The sequence below is a fragment of the Jatropha curcas genome, chromosome 3, assembly GCF_041381405.1.
Source record: "Jatropha curcas cultivar XTBG-Jc1 chromosome 3, XTBG_Jcur_1.0, whole genome shotgun sequence".
Lineage (NCBI taxonomy): Eukaryota > Viridiplantae > Streptophyta > Magnoliopsida > Malpighiales > Euphorbiaceae > Jatropha > Jatropha curcas.
The window spans coordinates 24825607-24848753 of NC_143153.1; the positions used below are offsets into that span (position 1 = coordinate 24825607).

Below are 23147 nucleotides of genomic sequence, written 5' to 3' on the forward strand. Positions count from 1 at the left end.
ATGATTTATTAATGAACTTAATGTTTATAGGCAGAATTTTCCCCTAGATTGATTCATTTCAATTATCACTATCGGAAGAAGGATCTTAGATATGAAAAGGTTAATAAAACAGATGAGAATAATAACTTGATGCAGAAGCTATATGGTTTGACTCATGGGGGGTTTTTATGATTTATCAACCTTAAATTGTAAATTCATAAACAACTACATAACTTAATGATTTAATTCATATTTGATTGTGCTATTGGAAGATAGGTAATTAAATGGAATTAAAATAGCTAGCAATACATCAGAAGAGTTTGTTCGTGAATTCAGAGTTGTTTCCCCCACTTGAATAATTAAATTGATTAATGAACTAATGAAATAAATTGGATAGAATTAAGTGAAATCAAAACCCCTAGTAGTTTCAATTCCTTGATTTCTTTTAATCAATTTTTGTTTACTTGACTCTTGTTTATTTTACATTTATAAAAACAATTCTCTCAATTATCGTTTAAATAATAACGAGATAACATAATTTTGGTACTTGGATTACAATCCTCGTGGGAACGATATCTCACTCATCATATATTACTTGTAGCGATTCGTACACTTGCGAAATAAGCTTTCAAGTTTTTAGCGCCGTTGCCGGGATTGACAATACCAATATCAATACGAATTATCTTATTATTAATTTAGACATTTTGTTTTATTTCTTAATTGAAATATTTGTTTATATTATTTGTAGTATCTTGTTTCTTTGTTTTTATTGATCTTTACTTTCATTATTTTCTTGTACAATATTATTGAGATGTTTCATCAACAAGTAGTTGTAAGTTTTATTCAACAACATTTAGAGTCATTTTATGCAGCTTGGGCAAGATTTAATGAATTATTGGAAAAATGTCCTTATCATAATTTTACTAATAAATATCTCACTTACATATTCTATTGTGGATTAAATGAAGGAACTAGAAATTGGTTAACTAATGGATTTTCTGCAACCGGTATTCACCTTCTAGAAAGCAGCTATGAAGATATACTTTACATGTTAAATGATATGGCAGATTTTGACTACCGTTGGCATTGGGATCATTCATTGCAGGGCTGGAATCACCAATATACTCAAAATTTTGAATATGAAGAAGAAAAACAAAAGAATTTAGAGGATTTGATTGTTGCCCTTACTAAATCTCACATTGAATTTATGAATGAAACTCGTGAGAGTTTTAAGATCCAACAAGCAGCAATAAATAATTTGGAGGTACAAGCAACAGAATTGATAACCATGGCAATTAATGGATATCGAGATGAGGAGTGCAATTCTGAGGAAACTTCATGGGAAATTGCATATTTAGAAGAAGTAAAGCCTACATGTGAAAAATGCAACTCCTTTGAAGACGAATTAAATCTCAATTTTTTGTTTTCAGATATGATTATTAATGACCATGAAAAATGTGAGGTACAACTGGAGGGGACATTGGATGAGAACTTAAATGAAAACAAGCAGAAAGCAATATTGGTGGATGTAGAAATAATTGAGACTATTGATTTGAGCTCATCAATGGTCTTTATATATACACCACCAGAAGATCCTTTCTTTCCAATAATACCACATTTAATAAATTATGTTCTCCATGATTTAATACAGGTTTTTCCCCAAGTTCATCCTTCAAAGCAAGATGTTGTTGGTATGACAAGCATAAATTTTCTCAAACTAGCCAATCTTGAGGGCATTTTCAACCAAGACTCATGTGTGATACTACATGATACATACTATGAGCGAATGATGTTATTTGATAAACTTCTCAAAAGTCGAGTTTAAAGACTTTAAACAAAACGCTAATGGGAGGCAACCCATCATTTTCTTTCTCTTCCTTTTCAAATTTTTATTTTATTTATTTTTTTTATTATTACTTATATTTTTCATTTTGTTCTTCCATCTTTAAACCATTATTTTCTTTTATTTTGGTGTTTTATACTCATATTGCAGGTCAAAAAAATAAAAAAAATAAAAAGGCTTGAAAACTGATCGAAACTGCAAGAGTTAGGCTCTAGCACCTCCCAGGCCGTGCTATCTAGCACCCCCGTGCTGCCTCCACAGAAAAGTACACTCATAGTCAGACTCTAGCACCCCCAGGCTGTGCTATCTAGCACTCCCGTGCTACACAGCACCCCCTAACAGCACCCCCGTGCTACCTAGCACTCCCAGTCAGCACAGTCAGCTTTACTTTACTTTTAATTATTATTTATTTTTTTTACTCTACCTACTTTTTCTTTCTTTCTTTTTGGTTTGTTTTACTCTAATTTTTCTTACTTCCTTTCTTTCTTTTGATGGTCCTACTCTACCCACTTTTGCATTTTTTCTTCCTTTCTTTTTGACTCATGGTTCACATTTTTTTTTTCTTTCTTCTTCTTTAATCATTTGCTTTTAATGATTCATTTTTTTTCTTTTCTTTCTTTAGAAAAAAAAAAGTAAAAAAAAAAACAAAAACAAAAAAATGACTTACGTTCATTTCTTTTTTTTTTATTATTTGCTTTTAATTAGGATTTTTTTATTTTTTTCTTCTTAACAATTAGGTCTATATTATTATTATTATTATTGTGTTATGTTATTCCTTCCGATTTTCAGCATTTAGCCATTAAAACCATGCTCTTTGTTTCCTTGTCTTTTATTGTATTTGTCAATGTAATGGTGGTAAGATATTTTCTACTTTATTTTTATTTTCTTACCTTGCATTGATGATTTATGATAAGTTTGGGGAATTGGTCTTATTTTTGCACACATTGGGGACAATGTGCTAGATTAAGTTGGGGAAAGGAAAATTTTAGTTAAAATTTTATTTTATTTTATTTCATTAGTTTAATATGGTTGGAATAATTGTGAGCAAGTTTAAAAATTATCATAATTCATTAACCATTGATTAAATTAATTGTTCTCCAAAGTTAATTATTTTTTAGTTTAAATTTTAATTTTTGACTTAACATAATTCTTTGATTTAACTATTTGTTTTTAAGATTATAAACAGTTTATATATATATACAAAAATTAAAATACGAGTGAGAATGATGAGTAACGTATAAAGTAAAAGGAAAAACATATATATGTAAACATAAAAATTATCAAGACAATCAATTATTAAATCAAATGAATTACTATCGAAAAATTATGAAAAGTAATAAAAAAATATAATAATTAAAATTAGATTTTAAAAAATAATATTATTATCTATACTATATATAAAAGTGGAAATGAGAGGGGAATAATGGGATTACCAATATCACCCTTAATGAAATTTGAAATATTCTAAAATAACTTTAGTCATAGTCAATTAAAAAATTATATTTTATTAGTTGATTGAATATAATTTATAAAAAATATTATTTAAATAAACACATATAGAGAATTAAGAATTTCAAAATTTTAAGTTTTATGTTTTTAAAATTTATCTTTTAATAAATATATATGATAACATTTGAAAATTTATATGTTTTATTTTTTAAATATTTTTATTTAATTTTGTTATAATTTAAAATATTTTATATAGGAAAGAGATAAAAGAGAAAAAAGTATATTATTTTTTATGTTTATATAATTTGTTGGATATATTTTGTAAAAAATAAAATTTTAAATAAAATATACGTAATATTTTATTTAACATCAAAATTTTAATTTTTATCTTTTTTAAATTTATCTTTTAATAAATCTATATGGTAATAAGACATTTTAAAATTTTTATATTTTATAATATAATATTTTGATTTTATTTTGATTATAATTTAAAAAATATTTTATTTAGGAGAGAGATAAAAAGAGAAAAATTATATTCTTTTTTTTCTTTATGTTTGTATAATTTGTTGGATATATTTTGTAAAAATAAAATTTAAATAGAATATACATAATATTTTATTTAGGAGAGAGAAGAAAAATAAAAAACTATATTCCTTTTTGTTTGTATGGTTATAGAAAAAATTGAGGGTTTATTTAGAGAGGGTAAAATGTTTCTTTTATGTAATCTTTTTTTATTAATCAACATCCAATATAGTTCATTTTTCACTACAGTCTCAGCAACATTTTTTTGTAAAAAAAAAAAAAAAATTAGAGTTGTCCATAAATAATTAAGAATTTCAAAATTTTAAGTTTTATCTTTTTTAAATTTATTTTTTCAATAAATATATATGATAATGAGATATTTTAAAATTTATATATTTATTTTTTAAATATTTGATTTTATTTTGATTATAATTTAAAATAATTTATTTAGGAGGTAGATAAAAAAGAAAAAAGTATATTCTTTTCTTAGTATTTTTTTCCTTTATGTTTATATGATTTAATTGGATATATTTTTAAAAAATAAATTTTTCAGATAGAATATATATAATATTTTATTTAGGAGAGAGATAAAAAAGAAAAAAAAATATTTTTTTGTATGGTTGTAGGAAAAATTGAGGGTTTATTTGGAGAGGATAGAACATTCCTTTTGCCTAATTTTTTTATTAATTAATTAACTTATTTATTTATTTTAAATTTACAACTTAGAACAACAGAAAAACAAAATATTTCAATAAACTCATTAATTGACCAATCTTAAATCTTAACATGATTTGCTTTGTAATTTTCATTTATTGAATTGGCTTTAGTCCTTTTTTATCCATCAATTTTAAATTTCATTAAATTGTGACCTTTTCAGTTGAAGGTATTAATATTATTTGTTTCTTATTATAAGTTGAATTTTGGAAAGAACTTTATTCTTAATAATAATTTTTATTATTATTGTTACTAAATTAATTTTTAATAATTATCACTTTAATTTAGTAAGAGATTTATATCTCCCTTAAAATAAATAAATGGTCTCTTGATGATAAAAGATTTTTAATTTTTTAATTCTTTTGTCTCTTATATTCTAAATCTATTTGATTTGGAAAAAAAAATGTTTATAAAAGTGAAAAAAATGATAACTATATATTTATGTTTTGATTCACTTTTTGAAATTTCAAGAATTTATATCTGTCCATATATTCCTTTTTCTGATGTACTAGATAAGTAATATTGTCATTATAGTCAAAGTGATTACATTATCAATTCAGAATATCTTCTCATTTCTTTTTTAATATTGATTTGGGATTGAGAGGGAGGGGGGATTGGAGATTGAGTAATGACTTGATTTTCTTTTTGGTACCGATTAGGGTTTTAAGAATCTGCATTTATAAATTAGGAACTGAAGGATTAGGTTTATAGATTTAGTTGAAATTTATTTTGAGAACACTTTAATTATATAAAAATAAATTCAGTACATAAGAAATAACATTAAAAAAATTAAAAAAAGTATAAAAAATAAGTATATAACGAGTATAATCAACGTGCATGCACGTCATAAAAAAAGACAGTATACAATAAAGAAAAGTGATACATATTTAGCTATATATACCACGGATTTAAAATAATTTTGTTACAATAAGAATAAGTGTACGCATCATTTGCCCACATGGAAAATGCTAAGTGAAATTGACAGCTACAATGCTTGTAGTAAAAAATTAGATATTATTAGATATTATTGCAGAACTTTGTGGAAACCAAATGTTGTCACATGGAATTGAGAAAACACACGCAAACAAATTCACCCCTTCTAAAATATTTCAAAACTAACGACATGTTTGTGCTATGCATAAATAATTTATAAATATAATTTTTTTAATTTTTAAATTTAATTTTTTAAATTTAATTTTTTATTAAAATATTTTTTTAATATTTATATAATTTTTTAATAGATAAATAATTTTGAATTTGCAATATTCAAGTTTAATTTAATAAATATAGTCAAAAATTTTATAAATTGTAATTATGATATTAAACCATTTTTTTTAAAAAAATATGATAATAACGTTATAAAATAAAATATTATATTTAATTATTTATATCGTCAAATAAAAATTTATAATCTTAAAATGGATATTTCATTTAGTGGAGAAATTTTATTGTGCTAATTATTTATTTAATCAAATGATTATTATTTGATTATGATTATTATTATGCTGTAAAAATTTATGCTAATTATGTTTATTATTATTTTTTACTATATTATTGATTATTCTGTAAGAATTTATTGAATTTAAAATTTTAAATAATTATATTGATTATTTTTTATTAAATTTAAAAATTTATATCTTAAAATAACATAATAGACTAAATTTATATTTACAGTTGAAAAATATGAAATTACAAAATCCCAAATTGAATTTTCATAAAGTAGAATGGAATGCAATTTTAAATTTTAAAAAATATTTGAAACAGAACATAATGATAAATGTGTATCTCCTAAAACGTGCTAAACGAGGTTTTTCGTCTAGCAATTAAATCTTTGAATTATTTTAGAAGATTAGATTTGGATAGAGGAAGTTTTCTCCGTCAATCAATTCCATTGTGTTAGATGATAAGCGTGCTTTGACTTAATGAAATCTAAAATGTTTATTTAAAAAAAAAAAAAACGTGTATCTCTCACACCATTAATTTTGAGACATTTGTAATATCTCATCTTGTGTGTTTCCACTAAAACGACAGATATAGATGACGTGAATGTCAGTAGGAGAAAGGCACAATACTTGAATATGATAGGACATCCGTTAAAGCAATGTTTGTTATTTCTCATAATGTAACCATATAATTGAGCAAAACTTCTCAAACGATTCATTCCAAGCATTGGGTATATTTTTACAATTATTGTTGGGCCATAATAATCTTAAGCTAATCTATTTAATTATAAAATATACTAGTATTAGAATCCGCAAAATGTATATTCTTAAATATCATACGAAGTATTTTACTAAAGTATACAATGGCAAAAGTCATACATAATATGATATAAGTGTGTCAAAATGGGTTGACATGTTAGGTTCAACACGGATTCGCCTAACATGCGACACGATTAGGGTCAATACGAACACAACTAATTTTATGATCGTGTTAAATTTATGAACACAAACACAATATGAAAATTAGGCAAGTGACACGAACACAACACGTTTAACCTGCTGAATATCATAAACAGTTTAAATGAGTCGTGTTGACCCATATGCAACCGTATAACCCACTTAAAAAAATAAATTCAGTACATAAGAAATAATATTAAAAAAATTAAAAGAGTGTAAAAAATGAGTATATAAATGAATATAATCAACGTACGATACATATCATAAAAAAAGATAGTATACCGTAAAAGAGTAAAAGAAAAATTACGAGTGAAGACAACTAATACAAACACGGGTAACCCTTGTTGATAAGGACTAATTCTCATAAAAAATATGGATGAGCTAGAGAGGTTACAGTTAGCCAGGTCTTTATCCGGACATAATACAGTTACATATTATAATGTGAGTTGCTGCCATAGTCCAGAATGTTTGTACATTTTACAAATTTAAAAGCAAAAATAGGTGTTCTATAAAAGATGTGGTGCCAACACAGTTAGATATAAAGTTGAGAGATATTTTTATGTAAGTATTTGGTCTTCAAACAGTATATAACGATCCACCCAGACAAAAAAAAAAAAAAAAAAAAAGCATTATATAAGGACTTGATGCTCACCAAGGAATTCATCTAAGTTGGTGCCTTGGAGGTCGAAATGGTTTGTCATTTATTTGTGTCATTTCCTACGTTCACTTTCACTAAACCGCCACGTAGAGCTCAGTTCGTTCTTGGATTAAGGGAAAATTGCAGTTTTAGTGGCAAAGTTAGATGTATTGCTGCTCAAACCAATGCTAATGAAAATATTGTGAGACGATCTGCAAATTACCAACCTCCCATTTGGGATTATGATTTTGTGCAATCACTCACTAGTGAATTTAAGGTATATATATAGCTATTCGTTTGTTCCTTTTTTTTTTTTTTTTTTTTTTTCTCTTTTCTGAAAATAAAAAAGGTTAAGATTTTGATTCTCCTTTTCCTCAGTTTCAGTTTGATATTTCTGATTTTTGTAATGCAGGGAGAGGTGTATGGAAAACGGATTAACAAGCTGAAGGAAGACGTGAGGGTTATGCTTAACCAACCCATCAATACTTTGAATCAACTCGAATTAATTGACACCTTGCAGAGACTCGGAATAGGTTATCACTTTGAAGATGAAATAGAGAGACAATTGATGGGTATTTACAGTAAACGAACTGGCGTCGCAGGGACAGAGGATATACATGCTATAGCTCTTGAGTTTAGACTTCTAAGGCAACATGGCTACAGCATATCTCAAGGTAGAGAACCAAATACATTTATTACATTAAAAGTATAACAAATGTCTTTGAAATGTCCGAAAAACACCATATCCATAAATATTTTATGAGAACACATTTTAATACTTTCTAAGAATTTGTTAAAAAATGACCATCTTTTGTATACTTGTTGGATTACAAATTAATAGCACAAGTGTTAATATTTATTAATACTAGTGTTTTGAGAACCAGACCGGTCAGTGAATCAGTGAAGGTAAGAGTTCACTGAATCAGAGGGTTCAATACTATTCAACTGGATTTTTATATATAATATTTTTAAATATATTTATTAAATAAAATTGAAAGCAAAGGAAAAAAAAACTTTGATATCAAATAAAAAAAAAACATTCTCAAATTTGGCTTTAAAAAAAGTATTAAAAAATTAGTAAATAATTTTAAAAGGAATAAAATATGAATAATTTAATACTAAAAAAATCAATTAACTACAATAAAATATAATATTAACTTTAACATTTGCCTTTAAAGTTTGGAAATTTAATTTTTTTAATTAATATAATAGGACTTTGCATTTAGAAATAAAGAGGTTCAAAACTAATAAATCAGTGGCCTAAATTTAAAAAACGCCCACAATTGGAGAAAAAAACACAAATTTTGAAGCAAACCGATTTTTAACAGGCCCGATTCACCGGTTTCTGATCGGTTTTCATCCAGGTTTTACAGATTTAGGCCGATTTTTAAAGGTGCCCATTTTCCTATATAACCCGGACTAGACACTGTCTGATTCCTGGTTAAACCGGACAAACCAGCCATTCCGCTCCGGTTTTCAAAACCATGATTGATACTTTCTAATAATTTATAAAAAATGATTGTCCTTTATAGAATGACTGAACTAAAAAATAATAGCTCTGTTTTTCTATTTTATACTATTTTCATTAAAAATTTTTTACGATATATAATATATTTGTTCATTTAACCTTACTACTTTTATATTTATATGATTGCAATATGATGGATTTTATATAATGAACTGCATACATAAACAAATTCATCATATAAAAAGATAAAATATATTTTCTTTCCCTCAAGAAAAATTCATGGCTCCGTCACTCCATGCAACCACCTTTTTCTCAGTACAATTACTTTTTATTTCATGTTTTTAAACATGGGAAATAATTTTTGTGAATAAATAAATAGGTAAAAGATTTATGCGAGATTATTGGTTCTTTGATGTTGTTATTAACTAACCTCATCACTCATTTCCAAAAAAAATAAAAAAATAACTTCATCACTTTCTTTTTGAGAAAGGAAAGCTCAAAGAGAGCAAGTGGTTTGCTTATACAAAGCATAGCACCAATCTGTACCTTTAATTTCAATTTTAAAAAAATAAAAAAAAATTGCATGAATTAATAATTCGCTATGTAAAAAAACCAACCTACAGAGGTCCATCAGTGTATCTACCGGCCCACCAGATTTTGTAAGAATAATGTTAAGATAAGTACGTAGGTCAGTAAAGAAAAGGCTAAAGTAATATTTCCACATGTACCATAACCCTTTCGTTGTACCACCAAAATAATAATAATTTTATTGGAGGCATTGTTTTTGTTTGTTTAATGTGGATTGCAGATGTCTTCAGTAATTTCCAAGATGAGATGGGAAACTTCAAAACGTGCCTTGGCGAGAACTTAGAGGGAATGCTTTCTCTGTATGAAGCATCATTCCTTGAAGAAGAAGGTGAGAGTATCTTGCAAGTTGCAAGAGATTTTACTACAGGTTATCTCAACGGGTACATTAAACGAAACAAGAATGACAAATATACATCCATGTTAATAACCCATGCACTGGAAATGCCATTGCATTGGAGGATGCCAAGGTTGGAGACTAGGTGGTTCATAGATATATATGCGAGAAAACAAGGCATGGATTCTCTTCTGCTAGAGCTTGCTATGTTGGATTTCAATTATGTCCAGGCAATACACCAAGAGGATCTGAAGTACTCATCAAGGTATTTATGCTTGTTTCTGCGTTTCTTTTCTATATTAATTTGATCAAATAGAAGACTGAACTTCAAATCTCTAAACCTGATTAAATATTTGCCACCTCAAAATTGTGCATAATAGAGCATCTTTCAAAAGAATAAAAAGAAGGGAAATTAACACCTTCCCATTTATATATAGATGGTGGATGAATACAGGTCTTGCAGAAAAGTTAAGCTTCGCAAGAGATAGGATAATGGAGAATTTCCTATGGACAATAGGAATGATATTTGAACCACAATTTGGATATTATAGAAGAATGACTGCAAAGCTTTTTGCACTAGCAACAACAATTGATGATATCTATGATGTGTATGGCACCTTGGATGAACTTGAATTATTCACCGATGCTGTCAAAAGGTTCGTAGTGGCATTCCAACATCTAATATGAGCGTCTTATATATATCTAGACAATATAATACATTAATATATTTTCGTAGTATATATCAAAATTGAAAGTCAATTGAAAAACAAGTAATAGGTCTTTGGGCTTCATCATGATGATTGTTTTCTTTAACAATGCATTTGTCTTCAATTAGGATTTCAAACTTCTAAGAAAATTATATATCACTCAGTCAAAACTCAACCGAATGCATAATTTAACTCCTGAAATTTAACAAAAATCTTTTGTGGGATCTACACTTTAAAATCAATCTTGTGGCACCTTAAACTTCATTTTTTGTAACAATCTCACACCTTATCACGCTAGCAACCACTGTACTTTAGGTTTTTATACTTTATCTGTAAAATATTGATTTGATATGTGGTTAATACATATTTTGAAAATATAATTTTTATATTTCTCAACTATTTAAAAACTGTTTAATTGATCTAATTTTATAAGTTGAGGTGTCTAATAAGTCAATTAAAGTATTTAATAGATACAATTTTATGAGTTGAAATATCCAATATATTAAAGTGAAAATTAAAAGTGCCACAAGATTTTTCGTGAGAAGTACATGGGTAAATTTATGTATTGAGGCATCAAAACTCATTACTATTTAGAGTTGTCCTCTCAAAGACATTTTAAACATAAGTATTCATATAGGCTTTAGGGGTTATTATATTTGTTGCCACTGAATTTTACCTTTTTTAGACATACACATATATATAAGCTGAATACATAAATTCATCCCTAAACTTTCTTAATTCACCTTGTGGCATTCTCAACTTTTACTTTGACTCATTAAATACTTCAACTTATAAAATTATATCTACTAAACACTTTAATTTTTAAAATTATTTTATTGAACATTTCAATTTGCAAAATTAGATTAATTAAGCATTCATAAAAAAGTTGAACTTTATAAAAATTATTGTTCCAAGATTTATGCTAACTACATATCAAATCGATATTTTTACACATAATTCTAAAAACCCTAAAAATATTGATATTAGTGTCGAAAAGTGTGTAATATTATCAAAATTTACAAATTCAAGTGCACAATAGGTCATCTTCAAAGTTTAGGGTGTCACAAGATTAAAGTTGTAAAGTTAAGGGATAAATTATGTATTCGGCCCATATATATAGGAAACCAAAGTTTAATTAGTTGGCTCAAAGTAAGAATTCATTTATCTATATCTTATTGCTTTATATTTAGATGGGATGTCAATGCAATGGAGCAGCTTCCAGACTACATGAAGATATGTTTCTTAGCTCTTCATAACTCAATAAATGAAATAGCTTTTGATACCCTCAAAGAACAAGGGTTAAACATCATTCCTTACTTGAAGAAATCCGTATGTGTTAATATTGTTGTTAAATCATTCCTAATTACACTTGTTTTTCATGTACACTAATATAACAATTCTATCGTTTTTATATTTTCTAGTGGGCAGATTTATGTAAAGCTTTCTTGTTAGAAGCCAAGTGGTACAACGACGGATATACACCGACTTTAGAAGAATATATTGATAATGCATTAATCTCTATAGCAGGTCCTTTGTTGTTAGTCCACGGTTATTTTCTTTTAAAAAATCCAGTAACAATTGATGCCTTGAAAGTCTTGAAGGAATATTCCAATATAATTCGATCATCGGCCATAATCTTCAGACTTGCAGATGATCTTGCAACATCCTCGGTATGCAAACTAACTAGTTTATGCAAATCCTCTTCCCTTGTCCTTTTCATTTTCTTTCTCGATTTTTTTCATCTTTCTCTTTTCATTATTTATAATTAGGATGAAATAAAAAGAGGCGATGTTCCAAAATCAATTCAATGTTACATGCATGAAACTGGAGCATCAGAAGTAAGAGCTCGTGAGCACATTCAATATTTAATTAGCCAAACATGGAGAAATATGAATAAAGAGCGAGTTGTTGATTCTCCATTTTCAAAACCTTTTGTTGGCCTAGCAAATAACCTAACTAGGATGGCACAATGCATGTACCAATATGGAGATGGGCATGGAATTGAAGATCAAGAAACTAAGGATCGCGTTTTATCATTACTCATTCAACCTGTTGTTGGCATGAGCCATGGTTTGTAATTAAAAAAAATATCGAAAATTCATATTTTGATGATGTCTATTTATAAACATAGTCATGAATTCGCACTATAAAGGAATTATAATTCCTCGATTGTATTGTTACTGTAGTATGTGAATAGTTATAGCTTATATACTTGTGAAGTAAAGGCATAGATACAAGAGATTAAGCTAACAAAAATACAACAAATGAGGAACATAAATAGCTTAGTTACAATAGAGAATATATTGCAGTTATAACTATCCCAGCATCCTCGCAAAATGCAGCATGTCAATCATTTATTAAAGGACCTTGAGAAATGAAAGCTTGCTTAACTGAAGACAACTTGGAAGAAGGACGACAGTGTTGTGGGGTCCCTCCAACATGTGGGACCCACACACATTTGAAAAGAAAAAAAAGAAAGAAGAGATTCAAACGTGTGGGACCCACACACGTTTGAATGAAGAAAAATATATATATATATATATATATATATATATATAGACACGTTTATTTTTTTTTTCAATGGATGGTGCCAAAGAAAGAAAGAAAAAAAAAGGGAAAATATCACGCGTCCACTGCGTCCCCTTCTCCTATAAAAAGGAGAAGGATTTTCACTTCAAAGCGTACAAAAACAAAAGCATAGAAATACATAGAGTGCATAAAATTTTAGGAAAGGGTTCCTAAAATTGGGAAAAAGATAAAATAGTGAGGATTGTAATTTTGGGGTGTTTTTGTTAAACACTTAGAGTACCACTATTTTTGTAATCTCTTTTGTACCTACTATTTTTAGTAGAAGAATTATTCGGAGTTTTTGTCCTGTGGACGTAGCCCATAACAGTTGAAGGGTGAACCACGTAAATCTCGGTGTTCTTATTTTTTTCATCTGGCATTTACGGTAATTATTTAATTTTTACCGTGATTATTATTTCTAGTGGATTCGATCGTCAATATTCAACATTTAATTATTGGAGGTATATGTGGTAATAGTAATTTTATTTTACTTTTACAACCGGTATTTTTCCGCAGGCCCCACTCAGGATCAGTTATAATCCCAACAACTGGTATCAGAGCCTTTGGTTGGTAAATTCTGTCAAATTTACTATTCACATGAATAGTGAATTTCGTGAATAGTGAAATTTTGTCAGATTCAGAATTCAACATGGCTAACGACGGGGCAATGATCAAATTGACGGATTCGAATTATTCAATGTGGAAATCCAGAATGGAGGACTACCTCAATTGCAAAGATCTGTATGATCCAATTGAAGGTGACAGTGCAAAGCCGGAAGAAATGAAAGAAAGGCAATGGGAGAAATTAAAAAAGTAGACATTGGGTACAATATGCCAATGGATAGATGCTAGCCTGTACAACCATGTGAGAAATGAAAAATATCCCCAAGTTCTCTGGAAGAAATTAGAGAATATGTACGAGGCTACGAATGCTCAAGGAAAAGTTTTCATGATGTGTAAAGTCATGAACTTGAAGCTGTCAGAGGGACGATCAATTACACAACACCTGAACGATTTTGAAGGACTCGTAACTGAGTTAGCAGTTAGCGGTATGTCCTTAGAAGACGAGATGCAAGCATGCCTACTGTTGGGATCTCTACCGGATAGCTGGGATACTCTTGTGGTATCATTGAGTAACTCAGCTCCAAATGGTGTGGTAACGATGTCTATGGTAAAGAATAGACTACTTAATAAAGAACTATGAAGAAGAGATGTTGCCAGTGCCAGTACCAGCTCTCAAGCCCTTGTCACAGAGAATAGGGGCCAGAGCAAGAGTAGAGGTCCAAGGCATGTAAAGTCAGGTGGTAGATCCAAGTCCAGAGAGATGAGAAAATGTTACCATTGCGGTAAGGAGGCTCATCTCAAAAGAAATTGTCATTTACTCAAACAGGATAATGCAGACCGAAGACAGGAGAATGACAGAAATATATCTGCTACAGTCTCAAGAGAAGATGGTGAGGTGACTTTAGTCACTCATGATGCAGATTGCTGTCATGTTGGAGATGCAGATACCAAGTGGATAGTAGACTCCGGTGCTTCATATCACTGTGTTCCAAAAAAAAAAAAAATTTCCACTTATAAAGTAGGAGACTTTGGCACTATTAAAATTGGAAATAATAGTGTCTTGCAAGTGGTGAGAATCGGTGATATCTGCATAAAGACAAGTGTCGGGTGCACATTAACAGTTAAAAATGTGAGACATATTTCCAATCTTCGGTTGAACCTGTTATCTGTGAGCGTACTGGACAAGGAAGGCTATCACCATCATACAGGTGGCGATAACTTGAAACTCACCAAAGGATCTTTGGTGGTGGGGAGAGGAAAATTATGTTGCTCGCTGTATAAGACGCACGCAATAATATGTGCGGGTCAACTAAATACAGTTGCAGATGATGCTTCACCAAATTTGTGGCATAGGCGGCTGGCGCATGTTAGTGAGAAATGGTTGAATATGTTGGCTAAGAAGTCCCTCATACCATTAGCCAAAGGTAAAACAAACCCCTGTGATTATTATTTATTTGGGAGGCAACATCGGGTCTCATTTTTGAAAAGCTCTAGAAGGAGAGACACCAAGTTGGAGTTGGTACACTCTGATGTATATGGTCCCATGGAGGTAGAATCACTTGGAGGAAGTCGGTATTTTCTTACCTTCATTGATGATTTCTCAAGAAAAACATGGATATATTTGTTGCGCACAAAAGACCAAGTATTCAAGCACTTTCAACAATTCCATGCTATGGTGGAAAGGGAGACTGGAGTGGCACTGAAGTGTTTGCGTACGGATAATGGTGGTGAGTATATCTCTAAGCAGTTTAGAGATTACTATAGTCAGCACAGTATCAGGCATGAAAAGACAGTTCCTGGTACGCCTCAACACAACGGCATTGCTGAACGGATGAATCACACCATTATTGAGAGAGTCAGATCCATGCTCAAAATGGCCAACTTACCTAAGCCATTTTGGGGAGAAGCTGTCAATACTGCTGTCTACCTAATCAACCGACTACCTTCAGCACTATTGGATTTTGATATCCCGGAGAAGGTCTGGGCAGGTAGAAATATTTCATACTCTCACCTAAGAGTATTTGGCTGCAAGGCATTTATGCATGTTCCAAAGGAGCAGAGATCAAAACTTGATGACAAGTCAGTTCCTTGCACTTTTGTTGGTTATGGAGAAGAAGAGTTTGGCTACAGGTTGTGGGACCCAGTGAAAAAGAAAGTTGTCCGGAGCCGAGACGTAGTATTCCACGAGAATGAGATTATGGCAGATACAACTTGTGAAGAATCCACAAGTGATGGTGTTATTGATATTACACCAGGAAGCATTCCTACAGATGATGCCACAGGAGGAGGAATGCCAGAATCAGAACGAGAAGAAGAAGAAGAAGAGCCAGTCGTAGGGGATCAAGAGACAATTGTAGATGATAACAGTGATGCAGAGGGTGTTGAGCAGGGGGAGCCAGAGAACCCCATTCCACCAGAAGGAGTTGAACCTCAGTTAAGAAGGTCAACCAGAGAGCGCCAACCATCTACAAGGTACCCTAGTTCTGATTACATTTTGATTGCTGATGAGGGGGAGCCAGAGAGCTTCCAAGATGTGTAATCTTGCAAAGATAGAGATTGCTGGACAAAGGCCATGCAAGAAGAGATGAATTCTTTGAAAAAGAATGACACGTATGAGCTGGTGAAACTTCCAAAAGGGAAGAGAACACTCAAGAATAAATGGGTGTACAAACTGAAGAAAGATGATGGCAACCTAGTGAGATACAAAGCTCGATTGGTCGTCAAAGGCTTTACTCAAAAGAAAGGTATTGACTTTGATGAGATTTTTTCACCAGTTGTGAAAATGAGTTCTATTCGAGTTGTGCTAGGTCTAGTAGCTAGTTTGAATCTTGAGTTAGAGCTGCTTGATGTAAAGACCGCATTCTTGCATGGGGATCTAGAGGAAGAAATCTATATAGAACAACCAGAAGGTTTCAAGGTCAAGGGAAAAGAGGACATGGTTTGTCGCTTGAAGAAGAGCTTGTACGGGTTGAAACAAGCACCGCAACAGTGGTATAAAAAGTTTGATTCTTTCATGGTGAATCAAGGATACAAAAGGACAGATGCAGATCCTTGTATATATGTTCAGAAATTCCCTGATGGTAAATTTATCATCCTTCTCTTATATGTTGATGATATGCTAATCGTTGGACCAGATGCACATATGATTAGCAAGTTAAAGAGAGATTTGTCAAAAGCATTTGACATGAAGGATTTGGGATCGGCAAGGCAAATTCTCGGAATGGAGATTATCCGAGACAGAAAGTCCTGCAGGTTATGGTTATCGCAGGAAAAATATATTGAATGAGTTCTAGAGAGGTTCAATATGAAGAATGCTAAACCAGTTAGCACTCCGCTTGCCACTCACTTCAAGTTGAGTAAGAAATCCTACTCATCAACAGAGAAAGAAAAAGGAGATATGTCAAATGTTCCATATTCTTCAGCGGTCGGAAGTTTGATGTACGCAATGGTGTGTACGAGACCAGATATCGCTCATGCAGTTGGCGTTGTGAGCCGATTTCTGTCAAATCCCTAGAAGACACATTGGGAAGCAGTAAAGTGGATTTTCAGATACTTGAGAGGAACTTCAAAGTTATGTTTAACTTTTGGAGGTGAAAAGGCTGCACTTGTTGGTTACACAGATGCAGATATGGTTGATGATCTTGATGAAAGAAAATCTACATCAGGATACCTATTTACATTCTCAGGGGGAGCTATTTCATAGCAGTCGAGATTACAAAAATGTGTTTCATTATAAACGACTGAAGCAGAGTACGTTGCAGCAATGGAAGCAAGAAAGGAAATGCTTTGGTTAAAACGATTTTTTCAAGAATTGGGTGTGCAGCAGGAAGAATATATAGTTTATTGTGATAGTCAAAGTGCGTTAGACTTGAGCAAAAATACTATGTATCATGCACGGACGAAGCACATTGACGTAAGATATCATTGGCTTAGACTTGCCATCCACACAGACAGAAATGCTGCAGATATATTGACAAAGGTCGTTCCAAAGGAGAAGTTCGAGCTATGTGTCAAAGCAGCAGGGATGGAGAGTCCCACCATGTAGTCGGAAGGGGGAGAATTGTTGTGGGGTCCCTTCAACATGTGGGACCCACACACATTTGAAAAGAAAAAAAAAAGAAAGAAGAGATTCAAACGTGTGGGACCCACACACGTTAGAATGAAGAAAAAAAAATATATAGGCACGTTTATTTTTTTTTCAATGGACGATGCCAAAGAAGGAAAGGAAAAAAAAAAAAAAGGGAAAAGTGGACGCGTGATTAACGCGTCCACTTCGTCCCCTTCTCCTATAAAAAGGAGAAGGATTTTCACTTCAAAGCGTACAAAAACAAAAGCATAGAAATACATAGAGTGTATAAAATTTTAGGAAAGGGTTCCTAAAATTGGGAAAGAGAGAAAATAGTGAGGATTGTAATTTTGAGGTGTTTTTGTTAAACACTTAGATTACCACTATTTTTGTAATCTCTTTTGTACCTACTATTTTTAGTAGAAGAATTATTTGGAGTTTTTGTCCCGTGGACGTAGCCCATAACAGTTGAAGGGTGAACCACGTAAATCTCGGTGTTCTTATTTTTTTCATCTGGCATTTACGGTAATTATTTAATTTTTACCGTGATTATTATTTCTGGTGGATTCGATCGTCAATATTCAACATTTAATTATTGGAGTTATATGTGGTAATAGTAATTTTATTTTACTTTTACCACCAGTATTTTTCCGCGAGCCCCACTCGGGATCAGTTATAATCCCAACAGACAGGAGTAAATGACATCTTCACTTGGGCCTTGCATGAGAATCTTATTGGTGACTCGATCCTTAACAAGAAAATAAGAAGGCCAAAATTCAAAGAAGCAATTACTATCCTCTATGGACTGATGAATGGAAAGATGATTTTTAATAATTTGAAGAATACAAAAAACATTATTTAATTTAAAAGGACCAAAAGAAGAAGAGAAAAAGGTCTTACCACTATGAGTAATATCTAAACCAATATTGTTATCCACATTTAATTGATCCATCCCTTGGTATCCATTGACAATGCTAAGGGTGGAGAGATTAGGAGTAAGGTGAAAATTTACAACAGTATCAGGATACCATGGCGTGGAGGTGCTACTATGAGAGTAATGCGCAAGAGGCGGATGGAATGTGGTAGCAGTAGGGATCATGGAATAATAAGCAGTGGGTTGAGGAAATTGAGGAGAAGAATTAGGGGTATGAGGCCGGGAAGAGTTGGAATAGGTGGAATAGCGCCCATCCACATATGTTGGCAATCTGGTTACGATAAACACAAATCTGACACGAGCTATTCATGATAAAGTTTTTGGAATTTTGATATTTATGAGAAGAAGGTGAGAGGGAGGATTGAGAAGCAATGGGGTCAAATTATTCGGGCGAGTAGCATAGTTGGCTTGGGGGAGAGCAACAATGCTTTTAAGCAAAATTTCATGGGCTATGAGTTTATCGTGAAGTTCACGAAAAATCATCGGTTCTTGGCATAAAATTCAAGGTAGTGATTATAGGATGAAACTCACTTTCAATAGTGTGATAGATAATCGCATTGAACTCTACAGTGGATTGGTATTTTTGGATTGGTCAACTAGGGTTGATTGATATTTTTGAATATTATGAAATTCCTACAGATATAAAGGTAAAATTGGCGATTGACCGCTTAAACGGAGGAGCTACTAGATGATGGAATCTTTTTAAAGAGACTAGAAGGTGAGAAGGTTGCAATCTTGTGAGTTCTTGGAGAAGAATGCAACAATTATTAAGAGGAAGATTTTTACGTCGTGATTATGAAAAATATCTCTTTCATATATCAAAATTGCTCATAAGGAAGCCAAATCATTAATGAGTATAAAGTTGAATTCATTCTTGAGATTGGCAGCAAGAAGTCACTTAGTCGAAAGTAGGGGTGAGCAACGGGAGGGTTGGGTCAAAAATTGACTCGACCCAAAATACCCTAAATAAGGGGATGACTAGCCGAACTAACCACTTTTAAAGTTCGAGGCCCACCTGAATAACCCCTACAAAATCAGGTCAGGTTATTTGGCGCTCATTTAACCCGATTTTCAATTAAACATTTTTTAAATTGGGTTGGCTACTTTTTATACAGCTCTTGCACAATCAAAATTTTTATTTGGATCATTCACAATTAAAAAAATTATCTAGAAAAATAATTGGTGCTCAAACATCTATAATCAAAAAATCATAAAACAATAATCAAAGCATAATCAACATCAAACATTCATAATGAAAAGATCATAACACAATCAAACCATAATAATCACAATCACATAAGCCATAATCAAGCAGTAATTTACCATCTTTAAATCATAACCAAACGATAGCAGACTAAAAAGTCCTAATGAAGTGTTTAACATACATAATAGAAATAAAAACATGAAAACTTAAACTAATTAATTATAATTTTAGCTGCTCAAGAAAAAATGCATACTATCTTCAAGAAAATATTGATTTTAATTTCGGATTTTTAATTTTACAAGCAAAAAAAGAAAACAAGGAGAGTGAGTCATATGAAGAAATAATAAAAAAAAAAGATAGATATTTTCATTTTTCGTATTGGGTCAGGTTAAATAAGACATTAATCGATATACTAAAACTAAACAAAGAATATATAGATTACTCAAATTGTTTGACCCGACTCGATAAATCCATTATAACCTTATATTTTTCGTCAAATCGGTTTGAATTTTTCAGGTCGGATCAGATTATGCACGGCCCTAGCCGAAAGTGATGATCTACAAGCTGCAAGATATTTCAAGAGACTCAAATCTTCTATCTAAAGAAAAATTGGGGCATAGATAGTTCGTGATAACCTAACTCACGTGCTTAGCACGTGATATTTTTATGGTTCATTTATTTAGAGTCCGGTCAACTTAGAAACAATTGATTAGTAGGATCCAAGCATCCTAACGGTGAATCCGGTAAGCCACATAGGCAATATACACTTGAATGAAAAAATTCATGTGGTTTAGACTTTCGATTGTAAAAATTTTACATTCAGTTTTTAAAATAGAAAATTTTTAAAAGTTTAGATACTAAATTTATAATTATTCTTAAATATAGAAGAAAAGATAAAAAAAAAAGGTTTTTATTATATTTATATTTTAAAATTTTTAAAATCTTGCCATAATTAAAAAGCATGTTTGAATAATTATTATAATTAAACAAAATTTTGATAAAAGGCAATTAAGATAAAGCATGAAGATCACATGATTCATATGGAATTATACGACAACATTATTTGATAAGAGTATATGGTGTTTATATGCTTCAATTATTTGTGGTTCATATGTAGATCTATGAATATATGTACCCTTTAATGGACGTTCCATAAGAAAAGAGACACGTAACCCTTGAGGTACAAATTGCTATTGGTACAGCGTGTATCCACCACAGCATCCATTTTGACACGTATTTCATTTTAAATTTTTTTGAAAAAATTTTATTATTAAATAAATATTCATTCAAAAATTTGACAAAATTTTTAAACATTAGTCAGAAACAATTTTGAGATATTGGATCCATAATTTTTTTTCCAACCCAAAAACTCTTTCAAAAATCGTAAACTTGAATAAACACTCAAATCATGCATTTTAATAAAAAATGTTAACTTTTAATTATTTAATTAAGTCCTAATTGTTATTTTTTTAATAATACTAGCGCGTGAATATTGTTTTAGTAGTGCTTAACTAGGAGAAACCTTTGAGAAACAGTAAAAGATTTAAGAAAACTTTAATAATTTTTTCCTTCTCCTTAACTCTCCTAATTAAAATACTTTAAATTATAATAAAGTATTATGTATACTTTTTAAATTAAAATTTTAAATTAATCATGTTTAATGATATTTTAGGACATTTCAAATTTTATTAAAGATATTTTAGAAAATTCCATTATGATACGTAGCATAGTTACGCTAGTGAGTCTCCTTTGAATAGAAGTAGTGTTCTGTTTGATTGCCATGTTATTGAAAGAAATTTTCCTTTGAGAATTGATGCTGATGACTAAAGAGGGGATTTGCTTTGTAGTCATGTTGGGAGGCTTGAACTTTAATTTCACCCTGAATTTTTTGATTAATTGCAATTTTACTCTAAATCGATCTTTGTATCATGGACACCATGAACTTATCAATTAATTGCAATTATACTCTAATTTGAATTAATATCCAACTCATTATTTTTGCATCTTAAAATTGGTTAAATTTTAAAATCAAATACTCAATCTTGATTTTATTTATTTATTATATAAATACTTTGATTTGATTTTATTATTTATTGTTTAAATACTTAGGTATGAAGTTCATTCTTTTATATTATTTTAATCAAAATTTCAACCTTAGTTTATTTTTAGGATATAATTGCAACAAACTGACAAATTCAGAGTGTTGTAATTCATTTATAAGATGCAAAAGCAAATTATAGTATAATTGTAACTAGGGTGATAAGTTCAAGATGCCCATGGTATAAAAGTTGATTTTGAATAAAATTCCAACTATTCCAAAAGTTCGGAGTAAAATTGAAGGTTTAACCCATATTGGGGTGGAAACATTGTTTTGTGTTTTTTTTTTCTTTTTTGTGGTTTTTTAAAAAATGATATTAAAGTTCTCTTTTCAATTTTTTTTTTAAAAAATTAAATTAAAATTCTCTTTTAAGTAAGAGGTTTTTTTAATATAATATCATATGATTTCATTAATAATTTCAAAGTAATACAAATAATAGTGAGAGGACATGATCTCTCTCTTGAAGACTAAATATAGAACAAATCTAATATAACAAAAATATAACACAGCGGAGTTTGTTCATATAATAAGAAGATCCTAATAAAATAAATTGAAAGTTGAACTTAATAAAAATTGATAGACCTTCAAAGTGGCTGACTAAACAAACTTTCAGAATATTCTGTTATGACTTGATTATTCATAAACTAGTTGTTTATAACAAATACAAAGAATTTGAACTACTTAATTTAATGGATGAAAATACCGCAATAATAGAATAAGTAAAAAAACAAACTAAATGCAAAACAAAACAAAAATAAATATTTTACATAAAATATAGAGATTATAAACTCCACGCGATATTGAGAGAAACCACAAAAAACATAAATAATATAATTTTGTGCCAAACAGATATAAATCTATAGTTTATTTGATAAAAACCTAAAAAATCTACAAAGGATTTTTATTTTTTTATATTTATTTAAAATTAGAATATATTTATGTGAGGCACCTTTTTATTGTGGTTAAGAAGCCCTTTGGTTCACGTGACGTACTCTTTCTATGACCTAGGTGGGTCCTAATCTTAAATCAAAAAGTTGATTTACGAAAGAAATTCTGGCAAAGTTGAAGATACC

General features: G+C 30.2%; 1 protein-coding gene across 1 annotated transcript; it reads left to right on the forward strand.

The window, feature by feature from the left end:
* Positions 1 to 7527: 7527 nt before the first annotated feature.
* Positions 7528 to 12820, forward strand: LOC105636646 (terpene synthase 10). The gene is made up of 7 exons (XM_089718917.1): positions 7528 to 7820; positions 7956 to 8217; positions 9820 to 10198; positions 10371 to 10589; positions 11831 to 11969; positions 12062 to 12310; positions 12410 to 12820. The coding sequence occupies exons 1-7, from the start codon at positions 7596 to 7598 to the stop codon at positions 12716 to 12718; spliced, it is 1782 nt and encodes a 593-aa protein (XP_089575043.1). The 5' UTR covers positions 7528 to 7595; the 3' UTR covers positions 12719 to 12820.
* Positions 12821 to 23147: the final 10327 nt, after the last annotated feature.